This window comes from Saimiri boliviensis, chromosome 8 (genome assembly GCF_048565385.1).
Source record: "Saimiri boliviensis isolate mSaiBol1 chromosome 8, mSaiBol1.pri, whole genome shotgun sequence".
Taxonomy (NCBI): Eukaryota; Metazoa; Chordata; class Mammalia; order Primates; family Cebidae; genus Saimiri; species Saimiri boliviensis.
The window spans coordinates 5,544,773-5,563,986 of record NC_133456.1 but is presented as its reverse complement, the minus strand read 5'-3'; the positions used below and the strand labels follow the sequence as shown (position 1 = coordinate 5,563,986).

Below are 19,214 nucleotides of genomic sequence, written 5' to 3'. Positions count from 1 at the left end.
TCCACTAAAGGCAAAACACAAACTCAGAAAACCTGTAATACTCTATCCTGGATGAATGTAAATGCAGACAAAAATTATCTTAACCCTAAACATTCAAAATTGGTCTGTGCATTTTATCATTCTTTTCCAGAAACACCCATATGCTTTACTTTCTGCAAATCCCATCCCTAATTCAGTAATAAAAATATTTAGGGTCATTGTGTTGCTAATCATATCCTTTAGAGGGGTGATATTTGATAAACAAATAAACTTAATAGTACCATACCTAAAAGACTTTGAAACCATAGCCACCTGTGGGAAAGCAATTGTAAACCACCTTAGAGTTGATATGTCCTGCATATGCTTGGATCCTGGATACATGTTGAATAATAATGGAATGTATGTGCAGTGAGCAAAGACTAATACAAAATTCCTGTTTAATGGTCTTAAGCTGGCAGAAATGTCATAAAGCAGATGACCAAGTGAATATTTTTAAGGATGTAGATATCTTCCAAGCTGTGAAAATAACTTGATAACATATTTTCACTTACAAATTAAGGCTTTGGGAAAATACAGTGAATGCGCTTACCTCTCTAAGATGTATGTTTTCCTTCTCTTTCTGGTCTAAAATCACTTCCAAGTGGCTGACCTGAGACTCAGCCTCTGCCATCCGCCGCGTTCGCTCATTGTCATCCTCCAAGCTTTTGGACGGCAAGCCTTTACTTTGCAACATCTCCAGAAGTTTTTTAATTGACTCATCTCGGGCATTGAGGGTCTGTTTCTGCGTTTCAATTCTCAGCTCCATTTCCTCTAATGTCTTTCTCAAAAGGAACAGCTCCTTAGCCTGCCTGTCATGTTCAGCTTGGAGCCGCCTGAAGTTCTCCTCAGTCAGCTCGATGGTGAAGTGCTCTGCTCCTCGGTTGCCACTCTCTTGCTGAAGGAGGTGGTTGAGGTCTCTCTGGGTTCGCAGCTCATCTTGAAGGGCCTGGATTGTCAACTGTAGGTGCTGCAATGAGAAAGATGGAGTGGGGGGGGAGACAGAAGGAAAAAAAGTCAATGAAAATGTCAAGTGCCATTTGCTGCCATCACACTATGAAGATGGAATGTTAATCATGAGGTCCGGAGGGCCAGCCATGAATTCCTTCACGGTGACTTCAGAAGCATGGGACAGCACATGGAGAGGGGTAGATTAATTCAGTGATGCTTTCTGAATGTCTTAGGAGAAGAGAAATGCACACAGACACAGAAACAATAGATTAGTGTCAATCACAAGGGAAATTATACATCTACAGCGTTTTAATTTAGGAAGTGGAAAAGGTTAGAGGGAAACTTTCACAAACACACCTTTTTTATGCCCAGAACGCTCCAGACTCAGTATTCCTTGTTTCCTAAGGTATTCTTTATTGTACTATCCATTATTTTCCATGATCAATGTGTGTTGATTTAAAAATGAAAATAATAGCATCCACTACAAGTAGACACAAACAAGGACTTTATTTTTTACAAATAAAGCTGTGAACAGGTTTAGTAAACAGGATTACTGCATCTGCAAGCAAAAGGGAATAAATGCAGGCACAGACAAACACACTCAAACACGCAAGGAAGTGAGGCTGTGCAGAGCAGAACAAACAAGCTGCAGAGAGTGGACAAACCTTGGTTCTTCTGGCATCCAGTAACTGAACAGCATGGGAAATGAAAACAAAATGAAGCAAAAAATCAACACAAAGAAAAGTTCAGTGCAAGCAAAGGATATTTAACATAAAGAACTTAATCAACATAAAGTACCTTCACAGAAGAAAGAAGAAAAAAAAAAAAGAAAAAAAATTCTAATTACAGCAAAGACCCATAAGCTACACAGAATTTATAGCATTGACATTTGATAGACATGAAAAAAAAAAGAAAGACCAAATGTGAGTTTATTTCACTTTTGTTTTCCTAAATCTCACTGACCCAGAAACCCAAAGTCTTGAACATATTACCAGAGAGGGAAGCACCTGTTATTTTGGGTCACCATTTTAAGCAAAGTCGAGTGAAAGCACCAGAGAAAGAAAACAGTTATCAGATGTGAGAAAAGCACCCGTGCTTGAAGATAGTTGGCGAATTCAGCAATACCTTTCCCCGTAGGACAAACCCCCCAGCCTGGTCAGAGGAGGCAGCCACAAGCCTTAAGTCATTTCTATCCCTATGGACAAGCCAAGAGGCTTCTAAGACAGCAGCTATTTATTCACCAAACATGTGATCCTGCTTGTGGAATGAACACAATGCTAAGCACAGGAATCAAGAGGGACATAAGACATAGCTCCTCCCACAGGGAACTCACAGTATTGTAAGGCATGGGTAATACTATACCTAAGTTATATGAATATTGGAGCAGTCAATATTTTGAAATCTTTCTGAATTCCTATAGCTGACACTCAGAGGTACTAAGATCTTTCTGAGTGTGGCCTACACCCAGAAACTAGCACTGGGTGATGCACTATCTCGATTATATTTTTTTTCTGGGTATCCAATTCATATTCCCAATTATGAATGTCCATTGATAAATTCTTAGAGCATAGGGAACACATACTCTCTTCCTCATCTGTATACTACAGCGCCTCACAGGGTATTGAATGCAGAGAAAGAAACTGATACATACTTAATGATGGAGATTATACATTTTTAATACAATACTCCTCTGTAAAGTGTAACACACAAAGTTGTGCAATCATCAACACAATAAATTTTTGAACATTACCTCAAAAAGATACCTCATGCCCTTTAGCAGTCACTTCCCATCTACCTCCCTATCCTCTGGCCCTGGTAACCACTAATTTACTTTCTGTCTTTATGTCTAATCTGGACCTTTCATATCAATGATATCACTCAATAAGTGGTTTCTTTCACTTAGCATGTTTCCAAGGCTTATCTATGTGGTAGTATGTATCTGTACTTCTTTCCTTTTTATGGCTGAATAATATTCCATTGAATGAATATAACGTATTTTACGTATCCATTTATCAGTTAACTCATACATAAATATTCACAGCAGCAACATTTATTTTAGTCAAAAAGTGTTAACAATCCATTTGTCAAATCAAGTGATGAATGGGTAAATAAAATCTAGTATATCAATTTAATGGAATACTATTCAGCTATAAAAAGGAAGGAAGTGCTGACATACAGGACAACATGGATAACCCTGATAACATTATGCCATGAGAAAGAAACCAGTCACAAAAGACTACATATTTTATGATTCCACTGATGAAATATCCAGAATAAACATATTCATAGACAGAAAATAAATAATTGATTGCTGGGGGGATGTGGAGAGAATTGGGGGACTCTAAAGGATGTGGGGTATCTTCTGAGATGATAGAATGTTCTCAAGTTAGATAGGGGTCTCTGCTGCACCACTTTTTGACTATACTAAAACCAATGAATTTCACACTGTAAATGAGTGAATTGTATGGTACATAAAGTATATATCAACAAAGCTGTCACAAAAAACATGAGGTGGGACTATAAAGTAATCTAACCTTCCTCCACCAGCCTGCTATCCTTAAACCACATTAGAACAGAGTCCACAGGAGTATCTGTAGCCTTCAGCCCAGGGATGCAGCTGCGGACAAGGCTCTTGAAAGAGTGCTTTGGCAACTGCCTTTGAGTCATTTTGTATATATGTATATATACATATACATACATATATTATTTTTTTTTTGAGATAGGATCTCACTCTGTCCCCCAGGCTAGAATGGCATGTGGCATGATCTCAGCTCACTGTAACCTCCACTTCCTGGGTTCAAGTGATTCTCCCACCTCAGCCTCCCAAGTAGCTGGGACTACAGGTACACTCCACCACACTCAGCTAATTTCTGTATTTTTTGTAGAGATGACGTATCACCATGTTGCCCAGGCGGGTCTCGAACTCCTGAGCTCAAGTGATCCACCTTCCTCGGCCACCCAACGTGCTGGGACTACAGTTGTGAGCCACTGTGTCCAGCTGTCATTTAAATATTCTTGATCATGGCAAAGATTTGTCCTTTGAAGGTGGCTTGGATTTCTGAGATGATCTAAGTTTATCTGCAGTCAAACATCATGAATTGGGATGGTCACAAAGGAAATGATCTTTTCTGAGAGTGACCAAAAATGAGATTGGTTTTCTTACAATTCATAAACCAGCCAGAAGGGAATTCCAAAGAAAAACTGCCAAATGCTTTAAGCAGAAACAGCAACAATGGACGGACACGTCTGAGAGGGAGCTGCTCCTTCGAATGGATACACTGCCTATGGCCCTGATCCTTCGTCCACACATCTACGCAATGGGGGTCATCATAATGTCTACCATAGGGTTCCTGTGAGCAATAATGAAGATAAGGTGGCAAGTGCCAGGTTTGAGAGCAACGAGAGGGAGGAAGGATAATAGAAATGAAGGAAGATTAGAAGGAAGAAAAGCAGGAAAGAAGAAAGGGAGGAAAGAAAAATGGAGGGAAATTTGGTCTATTTATCCATTTAATATACGGTTACCGAGTATCTCCCTCATACTCTTGAAATACGGAGAGAAAAAGAAGAAGAAAATAGTCCACATTCACAGTCCATGTGGACAAGTAAACCAATAGTAACACTATGTCATAAGGGTTACAACAGAAATCATAGCCAGGTAGCTAGAAGTGCAGAGAGAAGGGAACTCCAGCTAGGGGCATGTAGGGAAACATCTCAAAATAAGTGGAAATGTGTCTTATTTGAAGGGTAAATGACAGGCATTCCTGTGAAGAATGATGAAAAGAGAAGAGAAGCTGTAAAAGCCAAGAGGTAAAGACAGGCCATATCTATTAAGAGACAGTAAAAGCAAAAATCTATATATTATTTATAATACCAAATGCCATGCATAGTCCTAAGGTGTTTTAATCCTCAGAACTACCCTAAAAGGTAGCAACAGTTACGATCTCCACTTAATGCATAAGAAAATGGGAACACAAAGTACTTAAGTAACCTGCTCACAGTCACCCAGCTAGGTAAGTGGTACAGCCACAGGTGTTCATCCAGACACTTTGAGCTCAATGCCCATGTTCAAACCATGACATCACTGGCCTCTGAAATGGCACAAATACTTTAAGATAGTTGGAAAAAAGAACAGGGAGGCGAGAGGTAGTAAAAGCAGACAGGTAGGCATTTATATCAGATACAGAAATTCTCAAAAATAAGAATTAGCCATCTTGGCTGGGCATGGTGGATCATACCTGTAATCCCAGCACTTTTGGAGATCAAGATGGGAGGATCGCTTGAGGCCAGGAGCTCAAGACCAACCTGGGCAATGTAGCGAGAACCCATATCTATTTAAAAAGAAAGAATTAGCCATCCTAACGAGGAACAGCCTGGTTATGACCGGTGCTTGCAGGCTGTACATTTATTAAGAAGCAAAATCTATATTTCAGGTAGTCGCATTATTAGTTACTAAATGACTTCAGCATGACAAAGCAGTCTCATAATCAGCATAAAATTTAGTGTTCAAAATTTTCTCTAATCCATGTTTATATCTAGTTTTCATTTTCTTTTAAGATATTCAAAATCATATAGGAATCTTGTTCCTACAAAAGCGATTTTTCAGGAAAATACATAACTTGTAGATCCTTGATCAACCTTCTGCTTTATATACTTGAAGACAGGGAGGGGATATTAAGTAATCTTACCCATCCTTCCATTCCCCTCCTCCCTACCCCTCCCACTCTCTTCTTTCTCATTGTTCTACTTTTTAGCAATTCAACTCAATCAAGTTTCAAAAATCATTTACCAAGCTGGGCACAGAGGCATATGCCTATAGACCCAGCTACTTGGGAGGCTGAGGCAGGAGGATCACTTGAGCCCAGGAGTTCAAGACCAGCCTAGGCAACATGGGGAGACTCCATCTCTTAAAAAAAAAAAATCATTTACCAGATTTTCACCTCCAGTTACATATTTAAAATAGACAATTTCAATTATAAAATACAGTAAGAGCAATAATCCATAGAAATTGATGGCCTTTCTGTGCCTCAGTTTTCTCATTTGTATAAGGAGGAGAGTATTAATTCCTACTACCTTGGAATCATTAAATATAATGATGATAAGTCATTTAATGAGGATTAAGCGACAACTAAATGAGTTAATACATATAAAGCTCTAGAAAGTACCACATGCAGATTAAGATCAATCAGGATAGGCTTAGGATGTGCTGCAGTGACAACAGCGACAAAAAATATATATATTCTGAAAGACATAAACCACCTGCTGTCAGGGAATAGAAACATTCAGAACTCAAAGGAATCTTTAAAATTGGCTTGTTTACCTCATTTTATAAACAAGAAAATTGTACACACACAGAGTAAATGACAGGCCCAAGAGCAGAAACACACTGACAAAGCCAGAATCTACGTTTCTGGGATCCTGGACTCCATCCTGGTATGTATTTCAATAACCCTAAGAGTAGACCAAAAGTGGGTAGCTCTACACTCTGACAACGTAAGAAATGGCCATGGTGTCTCTGACAAGGATGATGAAAGATAACCCAAGTCACTTCACTTCCATGTCACTGGGTCCTATGCAGTAGTTAAATCACATGGAATTCCCCAAGGTCAATTTATTTAATACTTCCTTTCTAAGTCCTCAGAATTAAACTGTATAGAGATTAAAAGACATACTCAATAAAAACTAACTCTAGAGTTCTTGGGGAAGATGGCCGCCTAAGAACAGCTCAGGACTTCAGCTCCCAGTGAAGGTGCAGAGGGTGAGTGGACGCCGCATTTCCAGACGAACTCTTATTGCCCACAGACCAGGAGATACCCAGGCAGAGGGGTCGCCAGCGTCGCAGTCCCAGCCGGTGCGGCTGTTTTGGCCCCTGTGGGGCTGATTCTGCCCGCGCGGCTGCTGTGACCACGCCCTGTTGCTGCGGTTCTCCGGACAAAAGCCACTGGTCTGGGAGCCCTCTTAGCTGGCGAGCAGAGCCCTGAGACAGAAGAGTTGCCCATTCATCTGAAATAGCGAGTCAGGCCAGGAGATTCCTAGGCAAAAAATCCGCCAGGAGCCGGCGCCACAGTTCGAGCCGACTCCGTGAGTCGCAGCACGGGAGATCCCGGCGCCTTTTCAGCAGGCGACCCGAACACGGGGTCCTTCAACTTAAAAGAAAAGACTCTGAGTCAGGGAGCCAGGTGATCAGGCTCGGTTGGTCCCACCCCTCCACACTCAACAACAATGAAAACAAAAACAGTAATTGGAAACCCTCTGGGTTGAGCCCTCCAAACCAAGCACAGCTGAACCGGGAGGGTCGCGCTCCGTGGGGGAGGGGCTTCCGCCATTACTGAAACTCTCCACCGCTACGGAGGCAGGCTGCCGTTGCCGAGGCAACCTGCCACAACAGAGAGAGTCCGCCATAACAGAGGCGGGGCCACCATTGCCCAGACAGTTCTAACTATGCCCATATAAAAAGGACTACAGGGAAGAGCTCAGGGCAGCTGGGCGGAGCCCACAGCAGCTCAGAAAACCCCCTGCGGGCAGGCAGTGTCCAGGCGTGCTGCTAGCTGGGCGGGTCAGACCTGAAAGAAAAACCAAAAAAGGCAGTAGTGCAACGGAAACTCATAAAGCTCCAACTCCCTGGGACAGAGACAGACAACAGGTGGATAAACCCACAAAAATAGGAAGAAACCAGCGCAAAAAGGATGAAAACTCCCAAAACCAGAACACCTCTCCTCCTAAAAGGGATCACAACTCCTCACCAGCAAGGGAACCAGACTGGATGGAGAAGGAGGGTGATGAAATGACAGAATCAGACTTCAGAAGGTGGGTAGTAAGAAACTACAATGAGCTAAAAGAACATGTTCTAACCCAACGCAAAGAAAAGAGGAACCTTGAAAAAAGATTGGACGAACTGCTGACGAGAATGGACAGCATAGAGAGGAGTATAAGTGAATTGATGGAGCTGAAAAACGCAAGACGAGAACTTCGTGAAGCATGCACAAGCTTCAACAGCCGAATTGACCAAGCAGAAGAAAGGATATCAGAGGTCGAAGATCAACTCAATGAAATAAAAAGAGAAGGCAAGAACAGAGAAAAAAGCGCAAAAAGCAATGAACAAAATCTTCAAGAAATGTGGGACTATGTGAAAAGACCTAATCTACGTCTGATAGGTGTACCTGAATGTGAGGAAGAGAATGAATCCAAGCTGGAAAATACTCTTCAGGATATTATCCAGGAAAACTTCCCCAACCTAGCAAGGCAGACCAATATTCAAATCCAGGAAATACAGAGAACACCACAAAGATATTCCTCAAGAAGAGCAACCCCAAGGCACATAATCGTCAGATTCACCAGGGTTGAAATGAAAGAGAAAATGGTAAGGGCAGCCAGAGAGAAAGCTCGGGTTACCCACAAAGGGAAGCCCATTAGACTCACAGCAGATCTCTCGACAGAAACCCTACAAGCCAGAAGAGATTGGGGGCCAATATTCAACATCCTTAAAGAAAAGAACTTTCAACCCAGAATCTCCTATCCAGCCAAACTAAGCTTCATAAGTGAAGGAAAAATAAAATCCTTTGTGAACAAGCAAGCACTCAGAGATTTCATCACCACCAAACCTGCCCTACAAGAACTCCTGAAAGAGGCTCTACACATATAAAGGAACAACCAGTACCAGCCACTCCAAAAACACACCAAATGGTAAAAGAGCATCAACACAATCAAGAAGCTGCATCAACTAACCAACAAAACAGCCAGGTAGCATCAAAATGACAGCATCAAATTCACACATAACAATACTATCCCTAAATGTCAATGGACTAAATGCCCCAATCAAAAGACACAGACTGGCAAATTGGATAAAAAGCCAAAACCCATCAGTGTGCTGTATCCAGGAAACCCATCTTACATGCAAGGATACACAAAGGCTCAAAATAAAGGCATGGAGAAAGATCTACCAAGCAAATGGAGAGCAAAAAAAGGCAGGAGTTGCAATTCTCATCTCTGATAAAATAGACTTTAAAGCAACAAAGATCAAAAGAGACAAAGAAGGACATTACATAATGGTAAAAGGATCACTGCAACAAGAAGAGCTAACGATCCTAAATATATACGCACCCAATACAGGAGCACCCAGATACATAAGGCAAGTTCTTAATGACTTACAAAGAGACTTAGACTCCCACACAATAATAGTGGGAGACTTTAACACCCCATTGTCAATATTAGACAGATCATCCAGACAGAAAATCAACAAGGATATCCAGGACCTAAATACAGACCTGGAACAAGCAAACCTAATAGACATTTACAGAACTCTCCACCCCAAATCCACAGAATATACATTCTTCTCAGCACCACATCACACCTACTCTAAAATTGACCACATAATTGGCAATAAATCACTCCTCAGCAAATGCAAAAGAACAGAAATCATAACAAACAGTCTCTCAGACCACAGTGCAATCGAGTTAGAACTCAGAATGCAGAAACTAACTCAGAACTGCACAGCTTCATGGAAACTGAACAACTTGCTCTTGAATGTTGACTGGATAAACAATGAAATGAAGGCAGAAATAAAGATGATCTTCGGGCCGGGCGTGGTGGCTCAAGCCTGTAATCCCAGCACTTTGGGAGGCCGAGGCGGGTGGATCACGAGGTCGAGAGATCGAGACCATCCCGGTCAACATAGTGAAACCCCGTCTCTACTAAAAATACAAAAAATTAGCTGGGCATGGTGGCACGTGCCTGTAATCCCAGCTACTCGGGAGGCTGAGGTAGGAGAATTGCCTGAACCCAGGAGGCGGAGGTTGCGGTGAGCCAAGATCGCGCCATTGCACTCCAGCCTTGGTAACAAGAGCGAAACTCTGTCTCAAAAAAAAAAAAAAAAAAAAAAGATGTTCTTCGAAACCAATGAGAACGAAGACACAACATACCAGAATCTCTGGGACACATTTAAAGCAGTCTCTAGAGGAAAATATATAGCAATGAGTGCCCACATGAGAAGAAAGGAGAGATCTAAAATTGACACCCTATCATCAAAATTGAAAGAGCTAGAGGAGCAAGATCAAAAAAACTCAAAACCTAGCAGAAGACAGGAAATAACTAAGATCAGAGCAGAACTGAAGGAAATAGAGACACAAAAATCTCTTCAAAAAATCAATAAATCCAGGAGCTGGTTCTTTGAAAAGATCAACAAAATAGACAGACCACTAGCCAGATTAATAAAAAAGAAAAGAGAGAATAACCAAATTGATGCAATAAAAAACGATAAAGGGGATATCACCACAGATTCCACAGAAATCCAAACCATCATCAGAGATTATTACAAACAACTCTATGCACATAAACTAGTAAACCTGGAAGAAATGGATAAATTCCTGGACACCTGCATCCTCCCAAGCCTAAACCTGGAAGAAGCCGAAACCCTGAATAGACCAATAACATAGTCTGAAGTCGAGGCAGCAATAAAGAGCCTACCACCCAAAAAAAGGCCAGGTCCAGATGGGTTCACAGCTGAATTCTACCAGACATACAAAGAGGAGCTGATACCATTCCTTCTGAAACTATTCCAGACAATTCAAAAAGAGGGAATTCTTCCCAAATCATTTTACGAGACAAACATCATCCTGATACCAAAACCCGGCAGAGACTCAACAAGAAAAGAAAATTTCAGGCCAATATCCATGATGAACATAGATGCAAAAATCTTCAATAAAATACTGGCAAACCGATTGCAACAGCGTATCAAAAAGCTCATCCACCATGATCAAGTAGGATTCATCCCGGGGATGCAAGGCTGGTTCAACATACACAAGTCCATAAACGTAATTCACCACATAAACAGAACCAAAGACAAAAACCACATGATTATCTCGATTGATGCAGAGAAGGCTTTTGACAAAATTCAACAACCCTTAATGCTAAAAACCCTCAATAAACTAGGTATTGACGGAACGTATCTCAAAACAACAAAAGCTATTTATGACAAACCAACAGCCAATATCATACTGAATGGGCAAAAACTGGAAGCATTCCCTTTGAAATCTGGCACTAGACAAGGGTGCCCTCTCTCACCACTCCTATTCAATATAGTACTGGAAGTTCTAGCCAGAGCAATCAGGCAAGAAAAAGAAATAAAGGGTATCCAAATTGGAAAGGAGGAAATCAAATTGTCTCTATTTGCAGATGACATGATTGTATATCTGGAAGACCCCATCATCTCAGCCCAAAATCTCCTGAAACTGATAAACAACTTCAGCAAAGTCTCAGGATACAAAATCAACGTGCAAAAATCACAAGCATTCCTATACACCAGTAATAGACTTCAAGAGAGCCAAATCAAGAACGAACTGCCATTCACAATTGCTACAAAGAGAATAAAGTACCTAGGAATACAACTAACAAGGAACGTAAAGGACCTCTTCAAGGACAACTACAAGCCATTGCTCAACGAAATAAGAGAGGATACAAACAGATGGAGAAACATTCCATGTTCATGGTTAGGAAGAATCAACATCGTGAAAATGGCCATACTGCCCAAAGTAATTTACAGATTGAACGCTATTCCCATCAAGCTACCAATGACCTTCTTCACAGAACTGGAAAAAAACACCTTAAACTTCATATGGAACCAAAAGAGAGCCCGCATAGCCAAGTCAATTCTAAGCAAAAAGAACAAAGCAGGAGGCATCACACTACCGGACTTCAAACTATACTACAAGGCTACAGTAATCAAAACAGCATAGTACTGGTACCAAAACAGAGATATAGACCAATGGAACAAAACAGAGGTCTCAGAGGAAATACAACATACCCACAACCATCTGATCTTCGACAAACCTGACAAAAACAAGCAATGGGGAAAGGACTCCCTGTTTAATAAATGGTGTTGGGAAAACTGGCTAGCCATGTGCAGAAAGCAGAAACAGGACCCCTTCCTGACACCTTACACCAAAATTAACTCCAGATGGATTAAAGACTTAAACATCAGACCTAATACCATAAAAACCTTAGAAGAAAATCTAGGCAAAACCATTCAGGACATAGGTGTAGGCAAGGACTTCATGACCAAAACGCCAAAAGCAATGGCAACAAAAGCCAAAATAGACAAATGGGACCTAATCAAACTCCACAGCTTCTGCACGGCAAAAGAAACAGTCAGTAGAGTGAATCGGCAACCAACAGAATGGGAAAAAAATTTTGCAGCCTACCCATCTGACAAGGGGCTGATATCCAGAATTTACAAAGAACTAAAGCAGATCTATAAGAAAAAAACAAGCAAGCCTATTCAAAAATGGGCGAAGGATATGAACAGATACTTTACAAAAGAAGACATACAGGAGGCCAACAAACATATGAAAAAATGCTCATCATCACTGGTCATCAGAGAAATGCAAATCAAAACCACACTGAGATACCATCTCACACCAATTAGAATGGCAATCATTAAAAAATCGGGAAACAACAGATGCTGGAGAGGATGTGGAGAAATAGGAACACTTTTACACTGTTGGTGGGAATGTAAATTAATTCAACCATTGTGGAAGACAGTGTGGCGATTCCTCAAGGACCTAAAAATAGAAATCCCATTTGACCCAGCAATCCCATTACTGGGTATATATCCAAAGGATTATAAATCATTCTACTACAAGGACACGTGCACACGAATGTTCATTGCAGCACTGTTCACAATAGCAAAGACCTGGAACCAACCCAAATGCCCAACGATGATAGACTGGATAGGGAAAATGTGGTACATATACACCATGGAATATTACGCAGCCATCAAAAACGATGAGTTCACGTCCTTTGTAGGGACATGGATGAACCTGGAAACCATCATTCTCAGCAAACTGACACAAGAGCAGAAAATCAAACACCGTATATTCTCGCTCATAGGTGGGTGTTGAACAATGAGAACACATGCACACAGGGAGGGGAGCACTACACACTGGGGTCCGTTGGGGGGAAATGGGGGAGGGGCGGGGGGTGGGGAGGTGGGAAGAGATAGCATGGGGAGAAATGACAGATACAGGTGCGGGGACGGAAGGCAGCAAACCACACTGCCAAGTGTGTACCTATGCAACAATCTTGCATGTTCATCACATGTACCCCAAAACCTAAAATGCAATTTGAAAAAAAAAAAAAAAAAAACTAGCTCTAAAGGACCAGAATACAATACAAGTGAATGCTCCAGCAAAGCCACAACACCTTCTCTATGAGTAAAAGGTAGGAAAAACTACAGTTTTCAATTTCCTCCTCCAGATTATTCTGTTCAACCAAACCGTTTACCCTTTCCCAACCAAGAAAACACATTTCTTTTAAGACAGTCACCCAAACTCCACTGGAGCATTAATTTCATCTTGTTACCTACAGCAAGTTCCTACAAACCAGAATTTGCATGGCTGCATTCTAGGGCCATGTCTTTGGAATATGTTAGTCATCACTGCAGTCTCAACTTCTGAAAGCTTCAGTCATTCTTTCTGTGGCTTCCATTCCACTGCACATCAGGAGAGAGACCTTCCGATGCCCACTTACACTAGGAAAGGACATTACCAGGTAATTCAATATCTTGCCTGAGTCCCAGGGAAACTGCTGTCAACCTAGCACTTATAGCACAGCTTAGCACTTATGGCAAAACAGCTAATTCTCTTCAAAAGCAAAGTGAGTCTGTGGATGAATGAGGGCTTAGAAAGTTTTTTACTCGACACCCTGTTTCTGGGATCATTCTCCAGTTGTCTGCAAACATTCAAAACTCAAAAGGCAAAATCCATTCTCCATTGTCTGCCCTGGAAAGATACCCTGGAGCAAAGTAAAGCAACTGTGACAGTGGGAATCCAGACTGCTCTCTGCAGTCACTTCGTTAGGAGCACAAATAGAATGCATCACATTTATCCTTATACCTGGCCTTTAACGCAATCCTATTTAGCCTTTTTCAAACTTAGTAGCATACTTTAAAGTCTCCCCCAAATAGTAAAGACTAGCCCCATCTCCAGTTAACAAAAGAAAAAAGCTTAAAAAGACTAATCTGTGCATCAAAAATAGGCAACTGGAAGGGGAGATAAATAGCTTGGTGTGTTCAATTTATTCCCAGTTTTAAACATGCAGCTATGGGATACCATCCCAGGACAATGAAGGAGGTCATAATGACTTCTGTTTCTAGGCTTCCAGGAGACTGCATTTCTGATAGGCCCTCTTCTGCACTGCAGCTAGATAAAAGCAAATATACTTTTCAAAGCATAGCTGAGCTTACAAGGAAGTAAGGGAAATCTCCAAGGGAGGGGTTGGAGGAAAGAGCACTCTCTGGTCTCTCTTCCTCTTCCTATAAGGACAAAATGTCAATCCAAGCACTGAGCTTGAGAGAGTGAACTGGGGCTCACTGAAGCAAGTGAATTGAGATTCTCCCAGCAAGCCCACATTTGCAGAGGGAGTTAAAGTGGCCCTAAGTAGGTTACTGCCCCCTGACGCCTTACATATGCAAATGCAAATCCTTGTATGGGGTGAGGCAGCAGAGGTGGGTGGGCAAGGACTGGGGGAGGTGATGAGGCAGAGAACAAAAGCCCTCAGGAGTCCAAAAAATTCAGATTAATGAAATACAAATTTGCAATAAAAAATTCCCACAGACACAAGGAAACTCCCTTGAGTGACGGCCATATGCAGAATTTAAGGTGTTTTTGAAATGTTTAAGGAAATAAATGTTTTAGAAGAAATATAGAATTGAAGAATCAGCATGGAAAAGTAGCTCTCCAAAATTATCAACCAGATCTGAAAAAGAATAAAAATGTACAGCAATGAAAAATACAGTATTTAAAGTGAAAAATAATAGATAGGGCATGAGAAAAGAGAGAACTAGTGAACAAAGACACAATAGAGACAATCCACAAAGCAAAATGTTGATTCTTTGAAATGACTAATAAAACAAACCTCTTTAGAAATGAATACACACAGAAAATATTTAAAAGCTGATATGAAAATACTGTTAAGTTTGGGCCAATAAATTTTGAAATGTGAAGAAAATGGACAAACTACTAGTCATATCTTACACAGTCTGACTCCAGAAGAAACAGATATCCTGAAGAGTTACGTAACTATTAAATTGAGTCACAATTTTAAAACTCTTCCTGCAAAGAAAGCCCAGATGATTCCAATTTACAAAAACATTCAGATAAATGGAAAGACGAAACTCTCCCCCAATTCATTCTGTGACACTTGATCATCCTGACACCAAAGCTAGGCATGATCTATACAAGAAAGGTAACTTCTAGGCCAAACTTCACACTTAGAGAATGAGTGTTATTAGCAAGTGAAATACAGCAGTATATTAAAAAGGTAATACATCATGTCCAGGATGTGTTTCTTATGGGAATTAGAGGATAGTTCAGCATTAGTCAACGTATTCTGCAAATAACATTAACAGAGTAAAGAATAAAAATAATTACAATCAGCTCAAGATATAAAGTCTTGGTGTTTTCTAAAACTCATTACAAACTAGGAATAAAGAGATTTTTTTTAACTTACAGAGTATCTCTGCTGCCAACTGACAGTATCATTCTTAATCGTAAATATTAGAAGCATTCTCCTTAAAATGAGGCATAAAATTATCCCATTGTCAGCACCACTTGTAGAATGCTGCATCGGTATTCTCCTGGAGGCTTAAGTTAGGACAATAAAACCAGAAAATAAGGAGAAAAAGTAATAACTGAAAAGAAGAAAAGTTCTAATATCATCAATTGTATTATGTGATTTCCTACTTAGAAAACTCAAAAGAATCTATAAATTATTAAAAATTAGAAAGTTGTTTCCTTATTAGAAGGGCACAGAAATGTAGCCATAAAAAGAAGAGTAAATTTGACAATGTTAAAATTAGGAATTTCTGTTCAAGAAAAGACACTATAAAGAGAATGAAAAAAGCAATCCACAGTTGAGAGATTATGTTTGCAATATGTTAAAATGACCAAAAAAAATTATCAAGAATACACATAGAATTCCTACAATTCAACAAAAAAAAACACCAACAGTTAATAAAAAAATGCACTAAAGAAATGAGCAGGGATTTCACAGAAGAGAAAATGCATTCAGCCAATAAACATATGAAAAGATGTTCAATCTTATTAGTAATCAGAAAACCACATGAGCCATGTGGAAGCCAAAATTAGAAAGCATTTTATACCCCACTCTTTTAGCCAAACACACACCATACACACACACACACATACACACACACACACACACACACACACACACACACACACACACACTATAATAATAATAGCAGCAGCAAAAAAAAAAAATAGCAAGTACTGACAAAAATGCAGATCAATAAGAACTCCTAACACAGCTGCTGCAAGTAAACTAATGCAACCATGCAAGAACTAACCATGCATATCCTCACCCAGAAATTTTACTCCTAGGTACACACTTGAAGCAGAAGATGACAAACTATGATCTAAGGGCCAAATCTGGTTTTTTGCCTGCTTTTGTAAATAAAGTTTTATTGGAACACAGCCATACTCATTTATATATTGTCTTTTTTTGTTTTTTGAGACAAAGTCTTGCTCTGTGGCACAGGCTGGAGTGCAGTGGTGTGATCTCAGCTCACTGCAACCTCCACCTCCCGGATTCATGGCTTAGCCTCCAGAGTAGCTAGAACTACAGATGTGTGCCACCATGCCTGGCAAATTTTTGTATTTTTAGTAGAGACAGGGTTTCTCCATCTTGCCCAGGCTGGTCTTGAACTCCTGACCTCAAGTGATCCTCCTGCCTCGGCCTCCCAAAGTGCTGGGATTACAGGCATGAGCCACCACACCTGGCCTTATACATTGTCTATTGCTACTTTTGTAATACAATTGCAGAGTCAAGTAACAGACACCATATGACCCATGAAATCTAAAATATTTACTATCTGGAACTTTAAAGAAAAAGTTTGCAGGCCCCTGTCCTAAAGAAATACTTGTACACAAGCACAACAGACACAAGAACATTCAGTGCAGCACTCTTCCTAATAGCGAAAACTAGAAATAATCCATCAACAGGAAAACAGATAAATTATTACATATGCATGTAATGGGATATTAGATTATTGTGCAGAAGAACAAATGACAGCTACATGCAAGAGGAATTTATCTTAAAAGAATATTGAATGGAAGAAGTAAAAATAGAGAATATATACAACATTATTCCACTTAGATAAGGTTCAAGGGCATGATTATCATAACTCAGGAGAAGAAACAGAAACTGAGAAGCACTCGTGTAACATTAACAGGATTGGTAACTGTCTCAGGTGGGGTAGATAGGCTTCCTGGGTGTTCATGTTCATATTATATACCATAATTTACATATGTGTTCTTTTGTACCTATCCAACAGCATAGAATAATCTCCTTGGATGAACCTGTGGGAGTATAGTATAGAGCGTAACAGCCCAGAATCTGTAGCCAAGCTGTCTGGTTGCAATCCTGGCCCTATCACTTTCAAACTGTATGATCCCGAGAAAGTGTCTTAGCATCTCTGAATCTCAGATTCCTCATCTGTAAAATAGGGATGCAAGACCTACCTTACATCACTGAGTACACAGAAATCATTACTTGAGTGGCAAGCATGAGTTCAGAATATGCTCAGCATCACTCCCCATGTATCAGCAGAGCCTGTCCCCATAGCCATTCTCCTTCACCCTGCATGCTTGAGTCAGAGGCCAGAGCCAGGGCACTCTGATACACACTGGCCCCGGGGCAGAGGCATGCTAATGGATTATCACAGGATCCAGAGAGGAAGCTGGCCTACCAAGGGCAGGTGGTGTAGAATATGGTCTCATGATCGTGAGGTTTGGCTAGGAAATCTCTTCACACAGCTCCTAAAGTGAATTCACAGAGATGAGAGGCCAACTTCCACATCAGCACCACCTGAAATTATCACCTACCAGGTCAACAAGAAAAACATATTTTTTGCCTTTCCAAATAAAGAAGTAACCTGAGTCCATACCTCTTATCTCAATCTATCTTTCCAATGCAGTGCACAATTACAGTGCAGGGAGGAAAAGTATGGGTTTTGAGGAATTTTGGCTGAGAGTCTCTGAATTGCCAGAGCTCAGTTTCTGAACCTCCCTCAAGCCATAGTTCAGTCACGTGTAAATTGAGGATAATAATGTAGACTTCACAATGTTACTCAAAGGCTTCAGTGAGACACTGTGTGTTCCTCCAGACAAGCTCTCAAGAAAAGTGAGTCCTCAACTTCAAATACTGGTGACATTGGAGCCAAAATTCCAAGACCATTAGCCTAGTATACTTTAACCAATCAGGCCACTGAGACGTTAAGCATCCTCATGACTTTTACCAGACTGCGTTTCAATAGTGTTTCCCTAAGTATGTTCTCTGGAACAGCATTCTGCAGGATGTTAACATGTGTTCTGTTGGGGGAGTAGTGGAAAGGAGGGGTTCCATTATCATGTACCATATAATCATATATTCACTATACACACACTTGTACATACATACACACACACACACACACACACACACACACACACACAAATAATCCTCTCAAGGACAGTTCCTAATTTTCATAATGAAGTATAGAAGAAAGGTGAGAGGATCAGAGGAAAACTGTCTCACCAAACCGTCGGCATAAAGGAACAATGTCAGAACAGGTTTCCATTTCTCTTTGCTTAGCTGTAGCTAGATTGAGGGGATGCAGGTGCAGAGAGTATCCTTGACCTTGGATTACTCTGTCCTGTCCTCTCTGTCAAAACTCAAATGCCTCACGTCCACCATTTACTCATCTGACAATACCACTCCAAAGCTGCCAACACTATGTCCACTTCACAGGAGCACAAATTGGGGTGGCTTAAGGGATTTGACTGCAATCACATCATTAGCAGATACAGGCCAGTGTCTAAAATTGAAGTCTCCTCCAGCCAATTCTACAGTCTCCCCTTCTCTAAAAATACTACAGAATTTCATTTTGAACAGCTCACATAAGCTTCTATAGTCACTCAGTTCTGAAAAAAAGTTACAATGAAAATACAATAAACTAAGCCCTACTTGAGTTTATATAAAAAAGAAGGAAAAACACACTTTCCCTTAGCCAACGTTTATAAGAGTGACTTCCAATAGCTACTGGAGTCAGAATCCAATCCAAATCTCAGAATTTCTAAAACACAAAAAAAGGTAACTAGAATGAAAATATCATTATATACGTCTGTCTGATGTGCATGGAACACACATTTATTTAAATAGGGACTAGCCAGATGTTTAGAATCTACTGTGTCTTATCT

The 19,214-nt window shown here is 40.5% G+C and overlaps 1 protein-coding gene across 11 annotated transcripts in view; it reads right to left on the bottom strand.

The window, feature by feature from the left end:
- The window catches only part of ERC2 (ELKS/RAB6-interacting/CAST family member 2), a 970,127-nt gene that overhangs the window by 781,160 nt on the left and 169,753 nt on the right, over positions 1-19,214 (bottom strand). For 7 of the 11 annotated variants that reach the window (XM_074403633.1, XM_074403639.1, XM_074403634.1 and 4 more), the window contains exons 3-4: positions 1,632-1,655; positions 569-985 (exon numbers count right to left, since the gene is read on the bottom strand). In XM_074403633.1, coding sequence (XP_074259734.1) covers positions 569-985; positions 1,632-1,655 — 441 coding nt within the window. The remainder of the gene's footprint in view (positions 1-568; positions 986-1,631; positions 1,656-19,214) is intronic. The other 4 variants (XM_074403635.1, XM_074403637.1, XM_074403644.1 and 1 more) reach the window with 1 other exon arrangement.